Consider the following 18,458-nt stretch of genomic DNA (forward strand, 5'->3'; position numbering starts at 1 on the left):
TCTTATAACTTGCACAAGCTGATAAACTTGAACAGTTTGAAATCTGCCCTTGCTCATTCTATGCTAATTTAATTTATTCCACTAGCACCTTCATTCACTGGTTAAATATCTCTGCATAAAAGAAATTCCAAATCTGTTTCCCATGAACAATTTAAGAAGAGATGATGACAGGATTTTATCTAAGCAAGACCTTCCCCTTTTATCTAAGCGAGATCTTCCCCTTTATCAAAGAAAAAAGGAGGAGAGGATGAAATGGTCATAGGTCAATATTTATTGAAACTTCAATACCTGTCTTTCTTTCTTCCTGTTCAACTTTCTTATAGCTCTACTGAAATCAACATCTTTCACAGATGTCACCTCTAGTTGTATTTATAATTTATTATTAAGCATTAATCTCAGCTCCTTTTCTTTGTATCACTATTGTTCTGTGCTTTTTGAAGGGGCATATACATAGCTAGCTAACATAAACTTCCTTTGTTAAGTCAGTAGTTTACTGACTATTATGCCAAATTTTTTATCTGTTCCATAATGCTGTAAAAGGGCATTTAGTCCATCAATGCTTGTGCAGACAGAGGTATTAAAACAAATATCTTTACTTCTTAATTGCTTTTTTATCCTTATTTTATTTATTTTATCTTAACCCTGATATGGATACATGTATATGATTTTTGTAGCATAAAATCTGCAGGGCAAATTTGATTAATTAAAATAATGAAAATTGCATTATGCTTTTAAATTGTCTGTATTTTAATTAGGCCCAGTATTCTACCCTTTAGACATTTAATTTTGAACTACCACTGAAAGGGTCATGCTGTCTATTTTTTGTCCATCCAGCATCTGACTCGTATTGAATACCACTTTAGGCTCCTCCAATAATCAAAATAATTTAAAATTATTGTCATCATCAATTTTTTTCGAACAAAATCTTAATGAACCACCATGGAAATCAGATATTTTAGGTTTTCTAGGTAGCCTGTATTTTAAACACACATTTGTGAAACTTTCTCCATGAATGGTTTAAACTATGCTATAGTTTTTATTCCTGGGCATGTTCTAATCAAATTTCATTTCACAGCTATTCATGTCATGCTTGAAGAACCCAGATGTGGAACAGTTGCTATCAGAAAGACAGATGTTGTAACAAGAAATGTTAAATAAAAATTGTATACTTCACCGAGCACATTTTCATATGTGGGACTTTCAACAAAGTTTCGGAAGTTCTCACATTTCACTGTTATCCAAGCATGCAAATTTGTACAAATTTTGCAAGATTCATGCAATGACACACCCTGACATCATCTCCTCTTAATAGAGTATGAACAGTGGAATAGTTACTTTATCAACTTTGAACCAGCAGGATGACGTTAACATTTGTGACATATTGTAGTATTGAAATACTACTCTAGGTGATATCAACATATGTCTTCTTTCCTCAGGCTGCATCAGCCCTGCAGACTGCATTAGAGATTCGTGAGACAGCCCTGGACCCTGATCACCCAGTTGTGGCCCACTCCCTGCACCAGTTGGCAGGACTTCATGCTCAGTGGGGCAAGTACTCTACAGCTGAAGCCCTGTACAAGCAAGCCCTGGACATCTATGAGAATGCCCTGGGTGGAGAACATCTTATGGTGGCCAAAGAACTAGAGGCCCTGGCAATACTTTACCAGAAACAGGAAAAGTAAGATCAATTATCTATTCATTATACTTACTATCCCACTGTCTGTCTGTCTGTCTCTCTCTCTATCTCTCTCTCTCTCTCCATCACTCTCTCTTTCTCTCATTATTGGCATCAGTGAAAATCTCAGACAATGGAATCCTCATAATTGTATTTCTAGGTCTCTACTATATTGTTGGATGGAAAAGCCCATACCAATTTCCATTCATGTCCGTCTTTACTAGAAGTCATTTACCATCGTGTATCAGAATTGATAAGTGAGTCTTGGAGAAATGAGTCCTTGTATGACTGTACACTTGTGAAGTTTATTGTGGCTATTTACGAAACAGTAGGGTTCTTTAACTTGATTCTGCCATAATAACCTATTCTTACCAGTCTGTATGCTCATATATGATTTAGTAAATGCATAACTGGCCAAATTGGGCAGGTTCGTCTTTGAATATGTTACCTAATCATAATACATTAGGAGAACTACTACTACCTTGCAAATCCATCCCTCCCAGATAAAACTTTTTAGATAAAAAGAGCTAAAAGTTATCTGTCCACCTAGATGGCAGTCAGGCAGAGTGATCTCCCTTTGATATAGGGATTGGCGGTAAAACCCATGAATATACCAGTCACTACTTGTGCCTAAAAGCATGCTGTCGCCATGAGAGACCTCACAAAAGCCAGAATCAATGTTGATACAAGTTGGCAGAGTTTTCACGGCCCAAGTAAAGTATACTCCATCAAAGTTCAGTCTTTACAATTTTAGCCACACTTTGCTGTCTTTACACTTGTAATTGGACTTGGGTACTTGCACAGGCAGTCTGTGTGACTTTACCATAAGGTCAGACTGTACTCAAAACTGTTAACATGCAAGTCCCTGAGACCCATAGAAAACTCTTTATATATATATATATGACTGGCTACATACAGGTGAGTTTTCTGTGCTATACATTATTATTTCACTCCACCAAGACATGGATTGGTCACATGGATCAAACATCCTGTAACCAATCCCATCATTATGACTTGGACGACATCCTCCCTACAAATATGGCCTATTTCAGTTTTGACCAGCTTTGGCCTACTGCAAGGGATCTTCAAGAAACAAAGACCTCAACACAATAAATTTCTGAAAAATATTTTGTTGTCCCATCTGTCAGACCCAGTGTATTCAGGCAATTATGGAAGCCAGTCTAACCTACATATGGCCTCACCGCACTCTCCATTTACAATTCTAAGCTTAGTACCTCAGCTTCCAACCGATGCAACCTCTCAGTTATCTCAACCCTTGGTCAGTAGAAGAGACTGTTTAATCAGTAACTGTTTGGAATTCATAATTTATTCTTCATGGTGCTCCACGAGTTTTGTTAGCAGCAGACATTGACACTCTTTGCCAACTCAGTCTCAGTTAACTCAAGAGACATGCAAGCAGAGAAGATGATGCTTGCTCTCAGGCTCTATCTTCACTTCTTACTATGTCATGGGAAGACTCATCCTTCAGAGCCTCCAGTGAAGAAGTTTTTCACCTTTTACCTCCAAATTTCATATTGACCACCTGGACCAGAACTCCAGCGTCTGTTGATTTTATCATGAAAAGGAAAAATCCTACTTGGATCACCTACACATTTTGACAAAATCACAGGCATTTGGAACAGTTTAACTTAGCATCAACTGTCTCTTTTTCTCACAAAATGTCTTCCATCAACTTCTCATCAGCGGTTCTACCATTGCCATACACCAGCTTTTCATTTGGAAATGCCCAACAATTGACAGTGACATCATGGCTTTGTGGATGACTTAACCATACTCTATTCATATGGATCAGACATCTTTCTATGACACTTCACAGTTGGTCTGCAATATGGTAGCCGTGGGCTCTGTGTTGGATTTGGTATTGATTGCTATGTTCCAACAGAATGGAACAGAGCCCATCTCTTACTCTAAGTTACATAGTATGTGCATGGGATTCAGTCTCCAGAATGTCCCAGGTCTTGAACAGAGCTGCTCAACATACTTGATGCCGTCACAGCAGCTGCACATTTACAAGATACACCACTCCCTCAAGGATCATCATAAAGCCAAGCTACAATCACAACTGTTATCCTCTAATCTACTTTTTAATGGCCAGATCGACGATACACAAACTACTAAGGCGATGAATTTGCATGCCCCTCAACTGCGACCACAATACAGGGATGTTTTGGGAAAGCAAAAAACAGAACCAAAAACACAACTTGAACACAAACCTCTGACAAGTGGTCCTGTCATAGTTCCTCAGTCATAAACCACATTTCTCATGAACCAAAGAGGACAACTGACAGAAGTAGCAATTGCTTATGCCAAAGTTTCTGTTCATGACTGCCTCCATCTTTCAAAAAATGACACTGTCTCCATACCACCCTTCCTACAGATCCCAGTAGGAGTAATGGCTTCAGTTCTTTGCTGCCAGATGAGATAAAAAATTTCCACCATGAGCATTGGACCCAAAAAGTGGCTTCTCTTGTGGGACTCTGCATTACATTCAGAACACCTCCTCTTCTGTCCAGAGTCCCATCAGCTACAAAACATTCCAACAGACCCATTCAGAGCTACCACCTAGCAGCAAGAAATAAATGCCCTCTGCAGAAACACACAGTAGAAATTGTTCAAAACATAAATTCCCTGGGATTTTATTCCAGACTTTTCTTGGTCCCATAGGCAAGCGGCATCAGCCTAAGCACCCTCAATCAATTCATATCATGCTCCTTGGTACATTTTGAATACTGTTCAAAAGGGAGACTTCACAATCAGTATGGACTTAACATGCATATCTTAATGTCCCTTATAACAAGTATTATCTGGGAGAACTGGATTTGTGAGGTTTTAGTTCTAAGGTATTATGATTGGGTAAATATTTGTGAACAAACATATTTTACTGGAAATAATTAGTTTCTCCAGAAGCAAGGCTATATACAAACAGGCCCTGTATTGATTAAAATGCCCTGAGAATTAAACATATTCTGGTTGCTAATTAATATGCTTATCAGACTTTGTCTTTGATAGAATAATTATGTGATATTTCCTTTTTCAGACATGACCTGGCAGAATCACTAAAAAAGAGAGCCTTGCATGTCAGAAAAACCACTAATACTCCCAGAACACCACCAGTATGTATTCTTGTCACTATGGATACTGGATTATAAGTCTGGTCAAGATGCAAAGCCCCAAATCTGCTTTACATAATGCATCAGCAGATCTGGGTCTATTCAATTTGTCAGGAGTAATCAGTAGAACAAAAAGCATAGACACTGATCTGCTGGCTCATATTGTGACAAGAGATCAGGGTCTGTGTTGTTTGCAGTTGTATTTGCTTTGTATTTCTAACCATTGCCATTGTATCATGAGTTGCTTTCCTTTCTATCTAGGAATTTCCCTTCCAATATAGGTATAGTGTAAACAAGCCCATACTTCATAATAAGCTCACCAGCAACTTTTACTAAACTTTGTGAATACATGCATTTATCAAGAATATCTTTGTCTGGTTATAAGCCCTTGGCTTGTCATGCAAGAAATATGGTAATAATGATATGATGCACAACTTGAATTAAGAAACTTTGTTCCATCAAATTGCATTGAGGAATTATATTACAACAAATTGTTACCCCTTTTAGATTTGATAAATTTATCAATGCAGTGTTTTCTGAAATGTTGAACACTAGAAAGATCTTTTGGTTGTGTTTGCAAAATTTAACATGAAAAGACCTTTTGATAGGGCTTTGGTATGTATTATTTTGCTTTAAAACTTACTTAAGCATAAGCTTGTGAAAAAATCTTCTGGTAAATTTACCTCCACTGCTATCATATCAGTCTTTATCATTTTTTTGGACTGTGCAAATAATTATTCCTGACTGTAATGTATTATTCTGATATTATTTTCATCACTTCTTTAGCATGACAATTTGCCAGATTTAACAAAACAAAGCAAAATTCAGTTACAAAGTAAAATTATAATTTAAGCAGAGTGAGTCTGTACAATAAGAAAAGGTATGAAAGTGACCTTATCAACAGCCTGACCAATACATTTGTCAGCTAAAGGAATACTTTCCTTATCAGCATAATTCTCAAGACCTTTCTTTGCCAATGCTCTAGTAACTGCACAAGCTGGGTATAAATCAGAGAATTCTTTTTCAATAGGATCAACTTTCTGATCCAAACAAGGTTTGTCAATTACAGGTGGATTTACCACAACATTATCTCCAGCTAGGTTATTGCCTTGTATTAAATGAATGCCCTCTACAGGTAAAGCAGACACTGTTCCAACTGTCACAGGTACTGAGACTAAGTCTGATGACAAATTTACACAATGGAGAGGAACAATAGCAAAGCTGCACTCTACTCCCTGAATAAGAACACTCTCATTAGCAGAAATCTTCGCAGAAAAAGGCAAAATACCTGGTAATAAAAGACTCTGAGAAGCTTGTGTCCCTTAAAATTTAATAGGGATAGGATTGGCTGAATCACCTAAGAGTGATATAGAACCCTTTGACATGAATTGTTCATAATTCTCTATAATAAAATCTGACTGTGGTGAATTAGATCCAACAAATGTATTGCTTTCAATACATGACTGTGACTTTGACCTCTTAGAAATAAGAGCATTTGGAATAGCTCTGTCTTGATTCTGATGCTTATTTTTCAATTTGTAGCAATCAGAAATAACATCTCCTTTCTTCTTACAATAAGTACATATAGGAAGAGATAAGGATTTTTGATCAAGCTTATCAGAAGCTTGATTTCTAAAAGTTCTGCCAGATTGAAATTTAGAAGGGCTTATGTTAGGCTGAAATACTTTTTTGCCAGAAGACTGTTGAGTGGAAGTCTTATTTACAAAAGAAGTATTATGAGCTAAGGAATACTGGTCGGCAGTGCAAGCAGCATTTTCCAAGGTTTCAACCTTATACTCATCAAGATAAGTCTTAATGTCACTATGGACACAGTTCTTTAACTCTTCAAGTAATACAAGTTCTCAAAGATTTTCGTATCCTGATCAACTTTCTTGGCTAAGCACCACCTATCAAATAACTACTCTTTTTCTCTTGCAAATTTGACATGAGTTTGTCCAGCTTCTTTTTTATAGATCTGAATTTCTGCCGATAAGCTTCAGGGACTAACTCATAACCCTTTAAGATGCATTCCTTAACCAGATCATTGTCGGCACTTTGATGTACTGACAGGGATGCATAGATATCTATGGCTTTGCCAAAAAGTGCACACTAATAATTGAGTCCAATGCTCCCTTGGCCATTTCAAATTTTCAGCAACTTTTTCAAAATAAGGAAAATATTTGTGTACTTCTTTTTCTCTAAAAGGGGACACTAACCTAAAAGTCTTAGTAACATCAAAACTTAATTTGTATATGAAGTGGGAATGTGTATTTCTCTTGCCAGCTCTATTTCTTTTATTTTAAATTGATATTCCCTCTCATCCTTCTCTCTTTGCATTTGCATCTGTCTCTTTCTCCCTTTTCTCCAATTGTAAATGCATTTGCTCATTCAGTAACTACATTTGTTCTTTCTGTAACTGCATTTATCTCTTTCTCAGCTTGTACCTGCATTTGTTTTGCTTCTTTCTGTAACTGCAACTGCATTTGTTTTTCTTCTTTATCTTTCTGAAGTTCCAGCTTTCTTAACTCTAATTCCATCTTGTATTTTAATTTGAATTCCTTTACTTTTATGTCACAGTCTGATACAGACTTACTGATCAAAACCAAAACACTTTTATCCAAACATTCTTTTCCACCAAATACTGGACCAAATTTTTTTGTTGTTGCTTTGTTAAAGACTCTTTTGCCTCAGAAAGATCATATTTTCTGGCAAGTTGAACAATTCATCTTTTTTCAAACAGTCCAACTGCTCCTGGGCAGGATTTGAAAGAAAGATCTCTGCTTTTGATGACAATGTAAACTAGCCTGTTGATTTCACTAAAAATTTCTAAAATGTAAAAAATAATACTTGGAATTTAAACAATTCTAAAACTAGGGGAATTAAAATTTCAAAAATGAAGTTTTCTGAAATATTTTAGCCAAAAATCATTTATCCCAAGGACAAGCACCCCAGTTTTCTTGTTACGAGTCTAGGCTCTTACAAAATGTAACTGGAAAAATGTGAAGACAACAAGCTTTGTAAAATTTAACAATTTATTTCCCTCAAATATCAAGCGAAAAATGAGAAAAAAAGAACTTACGGTTTTGTGAATCAAATCCAAAAATAATCAAAGAATTAACAAATTGAAGTCTTAGTAATAAAAATTCCTGAAGGAAACTGAGTTTGAATCCCGATGAAATCCAAAATGGAAGACAATAACGTCTGTTGTAACCTGCAAAGTGCTGCAGTGACAAGTCTCTTGTTGAATCACAGAAAATATTGTCCCAGTTTTTGATTTCAATATAAATTTCAGTAAATGTCCTTATCCAAGAATTAATTTAGAGCACTATATTTCCAGGGAAAATAATCACTTGAAATCCAATAATTTGAAGGAAATAAAATCTCAGCTCAAACTGGTCACAGCAACACACTTAACATGTCAGAAGTTTAAAGCCCACTCCCTACTTCTATACAAAACAATGGGTATAAAGCTAACTTAAGAGGCACAACAGATTCCTGGATGAGGGTCACATGGTCATCTTTCTAGAGCAAAATATAAGCTTTTAACATGCCTAGCATAACATACTCCCAGTCTAGCCTTAACTGAAATCAATGGTTCTTACTCAGGGAAAGAATTTTAAAAAAATATAAAAAGTTAAACTAGGTCAGCATTAGATACAATGTCTCTATTACTAGCTGTTGACCTCAAACATTAAAAAAATCGGTCAGAACTGAACTCTATTCTAGACAATATCAAATCCAGTAAATAAAGTTACATTACAATAGCATGTAATAGAATTTAAAAAAAATTAAAAGCACACAAACAAATAATTAAATGAAATATACATAACATTATCATTAATATGGAGTATTGAGTTTTTTATCAGAGAAATATGGAGTATTGGGTTTATCATTAAAAACATGGAGTATTGGGTATATCGTAAGAGAAACATGGAGTATTGAAGTTTTTATCTGAGAAATTTGGATTATTTGGCTTTCATCAGAGAAATTGGAGTATTGGACTTATCCTCAAAGAAATATAGAGTATAGCTTTTATCATCAATGAGATATGGAGTATTGTACTTGTCAAAAAGGAAATGTAGAGTAATTGGGCAAATCAAAGAAATATGGAGTATTGGGCTTATCATCAGAGAAATATGGAGTATTGGGTTTTCTATCAAACTGTCTTCTTTAGCTGGTGATGAGAATGGCAAACAAATATAATTACAGTTTTACATCCTGAAGTTCCTCAAAATGTACTTTCTTAGTTCTGCAAATCCAAATTACATAAGCCATGTCATAGGTTCTCAATGTTGATTACCCATTTCAAAATTGTACTGTAATTTCGAATATAAGTGCAGTTACATCCTCCTTACTACACTCAAAATGAAATAAGCATTAAATTCCATAGCATCTTTTTGATAATTGCAATTGAAACACTTCATATTTTCCCCACATTATGATTTCAAACATTCAGTGACAGAAACAGAAACACATTTGCAGATGTCAACATGCTTCTCCCTCGCTTCTTCAATCCTATATATTTCATGTGGAATTGTCACATATAAATCCAGTTGATAATCATGAAATTTCATAGAATCGATAAAAATACCAAAATACCAAAATTTATTCATTCCAGATCAAATGGAAAAATTGTTGCAATACAGTCATTCACAATATGACTCCAAATTTCATCTTGAACTAGACATGCCATTTTCTTTTGAAAGTTATGTTTAGCGCACGTCTAAGTTCAAATTTGTCTGGGTGGAGTTATGTGCACAGTAATGTTCCTATACAAATGCAGTGACCTATAAGTATTGGGCTTATCATTAGAGAAATATGGAGTATTGGGTTTATCATCTAAGAAATACAGAATATTGGGTTGATCTAAGGAATATGGGAGTATTGGCTTATCATCAGAGAAATATCGGGTATTCAACTTATCATCAGAGTACTATGGAGTGTTCGGCTTATCATCAGAGTACTATGGATTATTCGACTTATCATCAGAGTACTATGAAGTATTCGGTTTATCAACAGAGAAATATGGAATTTTGGGTTTCTCATCGGAGAAATATGGTATTTATTTATCAGTGCTACAGATACCAATTTGACTTTAATTTCTTTTGGGAAACCTACTTGAAAATTTTAGCATTCATTTCAAATGTTAGGTCAGTGTACCCTAATAATTTGGTTGCCTGAAACATGGAATGAGAAACAACTGAAAGTGAAATAATTGCAAAACATAAAAGTGATTTTTAAAGCACAATAAAGAGTAATTATTAATAAAAGCATAAGTCTCTTTTTAATTGTGCACCTAGATATTTATAACAAAACTCACCGTCTACATGTCCACATTTTTGTGAATCTGCGCCATTAAATGAGATTAATTGCACAGACAATGTATTGGACTGGTCACCTTAGATAGACTGTAAATCAGACTAGTTATATCTAAAAACATCAACTTAATGTTGGGAAATGCCTCCATGTGGCTTGCATCTCTGATTGCCTCTGTCAATTCAGATCTAGCTCCTGACCTTCGTGAGTGGCTTAGCTTTGAAGTCCAGCAGACCATGTTTCCACTAACTGAAGGCAGGTCACTAGCGCCTTAAAATCAGTTGATTCGGGTAGATGGGACTCATAAGTCTTGGATGGTAACTCATCTAGGAGAAGGAAAACTATGATTCCAAACCTCCTCTTCCTTGCAGCTATACCCACTCACTAAAAAGGCCAAGGGAGTAAATCATGACAGAAATTTTGGAGACAGAGTCACTAAGGCAGTCTGACATTGACTTCAAGGTCATTCTGGCAACTCCTGCGATGCCATTGGTGCCAAGCTGTATTGGCATTTGTCATTCCATTTCTTATAAGGACACCCTTAATGCTTTGAAAAGCTAGCCTTATGAAAAGAGATGGCTTCTCATGAAAAAGACAATATATTTAAAATATCCTAATTTGTATCAGGAATTGTTGGCCTTAAAAAAGATTGGCCTTTTAAAAAGGGGACCACTGTGTATTTGTGTAATTAGCAAGCGTCATCTTCTATTTGCTTCATTATGATACTGAAGGCATTGCCATTGGTCATCATGGGATAACAAGCTGACCATTTTCACTTACCAGTTCTGAATTTTTAGTCATGCTGTTCACTTATTTACTTTCAAAGTAATTGTCTTCATATACCCAAATATGACAAATGATAACAGTTTGGTGAAATTCATTACAAGCCACTTATTCACTCTAACATTAAAGTTTATCTGCCGTGAGAATGAGATGAAAGAGATTGGACAGTATTTTATCCATTTAATGATGCATTCATTTTCTTTTAAGGCCAGGACACCAAGGGGAGTAGACCCCCTACAGAGGAGAGCTCTTCAGTTAGAGGAGTTATGTATAGGTCCTGACTCACCGGCTCTAGCCCGCACTCTTAACGAACTTGGAGTTTTGTACTATCTTCAAAACAACTTTGAGTAAGTTGATGTGTGTGTTGATCTAATTATATTGACTGATAGTTGACAAACCGACTCCACAGCTGTATTCAGTATAAAAACACCTTACTTGAATAACCTGCAGATATTGCAAACAACAACACTGACAATGACTTCAGTGTATAGACTGTTTATGTTTATCAAGCTGTATATTTCTGTGATTTTATTTTTTACTGCAAACAACACATTGTATAAACTATGCAAGTTTATCAGCATGTTTATTTATTTGATCTTTTTAATTATTTTAAAAACCATTATACAGTATGAGGAAAGAATTTTAAATAATCATGAAAATGTATAATCAGTTAAATCTTAGCCATGCAACTTGTCACATGACCTTATCTGAATATGTTATTATAGCATTTTAGCCATGCAAGCCTGAATATGTTATTATAGTATTTTAGCCATCCAAGCCTGTCACATGACCTTGTCTGAATATGTTATTATAGCATTTTAGCCATGCAAGCCTATCACATGACCATGTCTGAATATGTTTGTATAGCATTCTAGCCATGCCTAGCCAGTCACATGACCTTTTCTGAATATGTTATAGCATTTTAGCCATGCAAGTCTGTCACATGACCTTGTCTGAATATGAGCATTTTAGCCATGCAAGCCTGTCACATGACCTAGTCTGAATATGTTATTACAGCATTGATACAAAGCTGATTCTTACATTAGCTTAAAATGAACTATTTGTATTGATTCTCAGAACTGCTGAATCGCTGCTGAAAAGGTCTCTAGAAATGAGAGAAGCATTGCTTGGACATGACCACCCTGATATCGCACAGTCCCTAAATAACCTTGCTGCACTTTACAACGATAGGAAGCAGCCTGACAAGGCTGAGCCTCTGTATGAAAGAGCACTTCACATTCGAATGCAGGTTGGTAAAATGTTAATTTCATCAGACACCATTTGCATATAGGAGCCATGTACCAAATTTGTGAAGTTTTTGCCTTTCCAATATTAACAGAAATGTGTCAGATTTGCATTGCTATTTTAATGACATAATTTCAAAGTCTTATTAAATGCTTGACACAGATATTTGTGGAATCATCTTAGTATATCACTTGTATTACAATCCTAGCAATATCAAGAGAGAAATGATGAAGCTGAATTAAACCGAATTTATGGTGCCATATACATATTTCTTTGTCCTTATGTCAAAAATGTTATTTCTTTGCATTGTTCATATTTGAAAAAATTCTTGGTATAATTGTATTTGTATATGATGTCATAATTATATCATAATAGGTTAATTATATAATCATTATTTGCAAATTAGACTTATCAGTTGTTACAGGCAGTCATTCTTTATGCATAAGTTTAAAATGAAAATTAATCAAATTCTGATCAGTCTTATAAGAAGGAATAATATCTTTAAATGGGAATTTAATTTGTATTTTCAGTCTCATAATCCAGATCATCCTAGTGTAGCATCCATAATTAAACATTTGGCCTTGCTGTACAGGCGACAGGTGAGTTACACTGTCTGTATCATAGTCCAGATTATCTAGGTGTAGCATCCATAATCAAACATTTGGCCTTGCTGTACAGGCGACAGGTGAGTTACACTGTCTGTGTCACAGTCCAGATTATCCAGGTTTATCATCCATAATCAAACATTTGGCCTTACCGTACAGGCAACAAGTGAGTTAAAATGTCTGTATGATAGTCATCATCCAGGTGTAACATCTGTCATCAAGAACATCTGACCTCTCTGTGTAGGTGACAGGTGAGACAGTGAGAGTATTATAGTCCAGGTCATCCAGGCATGAAGTCTGTTGATTGCAGAGGTTTTTCGATGAAAACAACAATCATGGAGATGTGATCTGAATACTACAGAGGTTTTTTGATGAAAACAACAATCATGGAGATGTGATCTGAATACTACAGAGGTTTTTCGATGAAAACAACAATCATGGAGATGTGATCTGAATACTACAGAGGTTTTTTGATGAAAACAACAATCATGGAGATGTGATCTGAATACTAAAGAGGTTTTTTGATGAAAACAACAATCATGGAGATGTGATCTGAATACTACAGAGGTTTTTTGATGAAAACAACAATCATGGAGATGTGATCTGAATACTACAGAGGTTTTTTTATGAAAACAACAATCATGGAGATGTGATCTGAATACTACAGAGGTTTTTTGATGAAAACAACAATCATGGAGATGTGATCTGAATACTACAGAGGTTTTTTGATGAAAACAACAATCATGGAGATGTGATCTGAATACTACAGAGGTTTTTCGATGAAAACAACAATCATGGAGATGTGATCTGAATACTACAGAGGTTTTTCGATGAAAACAACAATCATGGAGATGTGATCTGAATACTACAGAGGTTTTTTGATGAAAACAACAATCATGGAGATGTGATCTGAATACTACAGAGGTTTTTTTATGAAAACAACAATCATGGAGATGTGATCTGAATACTAAAGAGGTTTTTTGATGAAAACAATAATCATGGAGATGTGATCTGAATACTACAGAGGTTTTTTGATGAAAACAACAATCATGGAGATGTGATCTGAATACTACAGAGGTTTTTTTATGAAAACAACAATCATGGAGATGTGATCTGAATACTAAAGAGGTTTTTTGATGAAAACAACAATCATGGAGATGTGATCTGAATACTACAGAGGTTTTTTGATGAAAACAACAATCATGGAGATGTGATCTGAATACTACAGAGGTTTTTCGATGAAAACAACAATCATGGAGATGTGATCTGAATACTACAGAGGTTTTTCGATGAAAACAACAATCATGGAGATGTGATCTGAATACTACAGAGGTTTTTTGATGAAAACAACAATCATGGAGATGTGATCTGAATACTACAGAGGTTTTTTTATGAAAACAACAATCATGGAGATGTGATCTGAATACTAAAGAGGTTTTTTGATGAAAACAACAATCATGGAGATGTGATCTGAATACTACAGAGGTTTTTTGATGAAAACAACAATCATGGAGATGTGATCTGAATACTACAGAGGTTTTTTGATGAAAACAACAATCATGGAGATGTGATCTGAATACTACAGAGGTTTTTCGATGAAAACAACAATCATGGAGATGTGATCTGAATACTACAGAGGTTTTTCGATGAAAACAACAATCATGGAGATGTGATCTGAATACTACAGAGGTTTTTTTATGAAAACAACAATCATGGAGATGTGATCTGAATACTACAGAGGTTTTTTGATGAAAACAACAATCATGGAGATGCGATCTGAATACTACAGAGGTTTTTTGATGAAAACAACAATCATGGAGATGTGATCTGAATACTTCAGAGGTTTTTGATGAAAACAACAATCATGGAGATGTGATCTGAATACTACAGAGGTTTTTTGATGAAAACAACAATCATGGAGATGTGATCTGAATACTACAGAGGTTTTTTGATGAAAATAACAATCATGGAGATGTGATTTGAATACTACAGAGGTTTTTTGATGAAAATAACAATCATGGAGATGCGATCTGAATACTACAGAGATTTTTTGATGAAAATAATAATCATGGAGATGCGATCTGAATACTACAGAGGATTTTTTATGAAAATAACAATCATGGTGATGCGATCTGAATACTACAGATGCAAAGAAAGACTGATGATGGTGTTCTGTAGCTTCATTGGAGATGGACAACAGAGTCTTGCACATCTCTTGTGGCTGGCCGCGTATGGGCATGAGCTATCATGTAAAACAAATCATAGATGACTTATAGCTTCAAAGGGTCTAAATTATTTGACGATGTATAAATGAAACAACGTTGAATGAATGAAGACATAGCAGGGTGTACCGATACAACCTTTTTGCTGCCTTGTAATGCCCAGGATACTCTTTATTGGCTATTCTGTTACACTTTTTTAAATCCCAAAGTAGGCAAGCTGAGATGTTGAATTGTGTGATTTTCTTATTTTAAAACACAGTTGTGCTCATTTAAAAAGATCTGGTCTTCATGACGTTATCGATTGCAAAAGTTTCTAAAAATAGACACTTTAAGTTTAATCCTTAATAAACTGTCATCTGTTTTTTTGCAAAAGAAGGTAATTTAGAATCTGTTGAATATTTATATTATTTTTATATTCTACTTGGATATGAACAGTACTGTAACATCACAACAATTTCAAGAAAACAATTGTGATAAAACTTTTATTTGTGAATACACCTTACTTTTATGATTTTGATGTCACATACAAGGGCAGAGTTGACTTGTACATATCCTTGTATTTCAGAGCAAGTTTGACAAAGCAGAGCCCATGTACAAGCAGGCTGTAGAAATCCGAGAGAAAACATTTGGTACTCAGCATCCCTCAGTAGCTACAGCTCTTGTTAATCTGGCAGTTCTGTACTCACAACAGGTAAAAGGGTAATGACTTTATTCTGTTTGTCCTGCAAAGTATAGGTGAGATACAGGTATCACATTATTGTGACATCAGAGTTACAATTTGTAGTTTTGTGCATGAGCTTTTGAGTGACTCATATAATTTGTTTCGGTGTTTTAAGGCACAAATTATATGACAAGACAATAGGAATGAAATACTTTGCCCAAGGACATCTGAGCATAGGATTCACTTTGGTTTTAATGTTCACACAATTACCACTGAGCCATCTTAGCTCCAGCCTCCCATAGTCTTACAACATCATAGCTCCAGTCTCCATTAGTCATCAAACATGATATACCCAGCCTGCATTGGTCTTACAACATCATAGCTCCAGTCTCCGTTAGTCATCAAACATGATATACCCAGCCTGCATTGGTGTTACAATATCATAGCTCCTGTCTCCATTAGTCATCAAACATGACATACCCAGCCTGCATTGGTGCTACAACATCATAGCTCCTGTCTCCATTAGTCATAGACTTACAACATGCAGAAGAGCTCAGCAGGCCTTTTCTATGGCCGTGGGTCTGCAGGTGGTCAATTTTGGGGGTAGACATCACTCAGGAAAAACTTTCTTTAGAAACATTTGAGCTGTCTCTACTTTTGTATTCCATTGCCATACATGTTGAGAAGTAGGAATATAGTGTTACAGTTGTTTATGTAGATAAGTCTGCCTTTACTCCTTCCTATACATGACCCATTCTCCTGTCTATGTATCCATATATCTTGACATCCTACTGTCCGTGTATCCATATATCTTGACATCTTGCTGTCCATGTATCCATATATCTTGACATCTTGCTGTCCATGCATCCATATATCTTGACATCTTACTGTCCATGCATCCATATATCTTGACATCTTGCTGTCCATGCATACATATATCTTGACGTCTTGCTGTCCATGTATCCATATATCTTGACATCCTGCTGTCCATATATCCATATATCTTGACATCCTGCTGTCCATATATCCATATATCTTGACGTCTTGCTGTCCATGCATCCATATATCTTGACGTCTTGCTGTCCATCTAGCAAAGCTTCTTATCATGATTGTGCAGACCCCATTGAATCTAGACAAATGAAATTTGGGTAGCATATTTGTATCCATATGTGGATGACATAGTTAGATTTTCAGGTGATTACTTTGGGTTTTTGGTTATTTAACCTATTTTTTTTAACTCTTTGAACATAGACATATTTTGGGGGAAAATGTTGTTAGCAACAAGAAGCAAAAATTGATAGGAAGCTAAATTTTGAAATTTAATTTGCAGTTTGGTATTCATATGTTTTAGATAACCTGGTTAAAGTTTCAGGCCATTTCAGGTATTTTTTACACATTTTTTAACATTCTGGACTTAGACATTGCAACACAATTTGCAAACACTACTCACATTAGGCAAGTGAAATTTATATTCATATATATAGATGGCCTGATCTGATATTTTAGCCTTTGCAGAATTTTTTTTAATTTTTAAAATCTTTACGACTTTATTTATAAATTATTTTTTTACAGAAACCTTGCTAGCAAGATTTATCCCAAACCAAGGGATATAAATAAAATTTAGGAGCTGTATTTTTCACTCACAAATTTTGTATGATATAATAAACAGGGCTAATATTGTAACGCAGCAAAAAATATTTTATCCCACCATGGGTGGCGCTCACCAGTTTTGTGTTATGCATAGGGTTAGAATTTTAAGGAAAAGAATTTCCTCAGGTTTCCTCACTGATTATACTGGCTATTTAAAAAAGACCTTGTATATCTTAGGTATTGTTCAAAGAACATTTAATTCTATTTATTTTGATGCATGATTGATGGGTGTACTATGGGTTATAGAGTATACAGCTTTGCCTTAGTTTAGATGTGCACCTTTCAAAAAACTACAAGCTCCATTTGGTCATTTTCACTTCCTGGACATCAGAGGTAAATTGGAAAAAAGAGCAGATAATGTTTTTACATTTTATATATTTGGTACACACTCTTTGCACTTTCAGAAGCTGGTATTGTCTAGTCTGGCAGAATTCATTTTACCTAGTTTAATAGGTGCTAAAGATAGCGTACTTTAGACTAATTCAGGCTGATTTTTTAACACAATGGAAGCAGTCATTCTGGTTGGCTGTTTGCTTCAATCATGTACAGTTTCCACAAGTACAATATCCAAGGAAATTTCAGCCACAGTACATGAAAGTAATATAGAAGTAACATGAAAGTAACATAGAAGTAACATGAAAGTAATTTAGAAGTAACATGAAAGTAACATAGAAGCAACATGAAAGTAATATAGAAGCAACATGAAAGTAATATAGAAGCAACATGAAAGTAATATAGAAGTAACATGAAAGTAACATAGAAGTAACATGAAAGTAATATAGAAGTAACATGAAAGTAATATAGAAGTAACATAGAAGTAATATAGAAGTAACATGAAAGTAATATTGAAGTATACCAACATTCTCTATACTGTGCATGTTCCAAATGTAAACTTCACCTTACACCTGCCACACTCTCAGAAGTAGATAGTATATGTAGAGCACCCCATAATATGATTAGATGTTCATACCATTTAGAGCAATTTACATTTTTTTCTCTATTTTGAAACCTTTTGGATAAATGTTTCCCAAGCACAAATCTTATACTGGTTATTGCTTTACTGCCAAGTGATGTAAGGAATACTTAATTATGTCAATCAGTCTTAATACAGGTAATTATATTTCCAAAGCAGCTCCTCCAAATAATTCTCATTTATTGAATAATTATTTG

At 35.1% G+C, this 18,458-nt stretch overlaps 1 protein-coding gene across 2 annotated transcripts in view; it reads left to right on the forward strand.

Annotated features, from left to right (window-relative positions):
* LOC149790607 (nephrocystin-3-like) overlaps nucleotides 1–18,458 on the forward strand; it is a 129,222-nt gene that overhangs the window by 91,890 nt on the left and 18,874 nt on the right. The window contains exons 23-29 of one of the 2 annotated variants that reach the window (XM_089972711.1): nucleotides 1,437–1,678; nucleotides 4,734–4,809; nucleotides 11,113–11,252; nucleotides 11,983–12,154; nucleotides 12,681–12,702; nucleotides 12,789–12,835; nucleotides 15,543–15,668. In XM_089972711.1, coding sequence (XP_089828837.1) covers nucleotides 1,437–1,678; nucleotides 4,734–4,809; nucleotides 11,113–11,252; nucleotides 11,983–12,154; nucleotides 12,681–12,702; nucleotides 12,789–12,835; nucleotides 15,543–15,668 — 825 coding nt within the window. Of the gene's footprint in view, nucleotides 1–1,436; nucleotides 1,679–4,733; nucleotides 4,810–11,112; nucleotides 11,253–11,982; nucleotides 12,155–12,680; nucleotides 12,750–12,788; nucleotides 12,836–15,542; nucleotides 15,669–18,458 lie in introns of both variants that reach the window. The other variant, XM_089972710.1, reaches the window with a different exon arrangement.

This window comes from Sinohyriopsis cumingii, chromosome 10 (assembly GCF_028554795.1).
Source record: "Sinohyriopsis cumingii isolate HCF-2022 chromosome 10, ASM2855479v2, whole genome shotgun sequence".
In the NCBI taxonomy this organism is placed as follows: Eukaryota; Metazoa; Mollusca; class Bivalvia; order Unionida; family Unionidae; genus Sinohyriopsis; species Sinohyriopsis cumingii.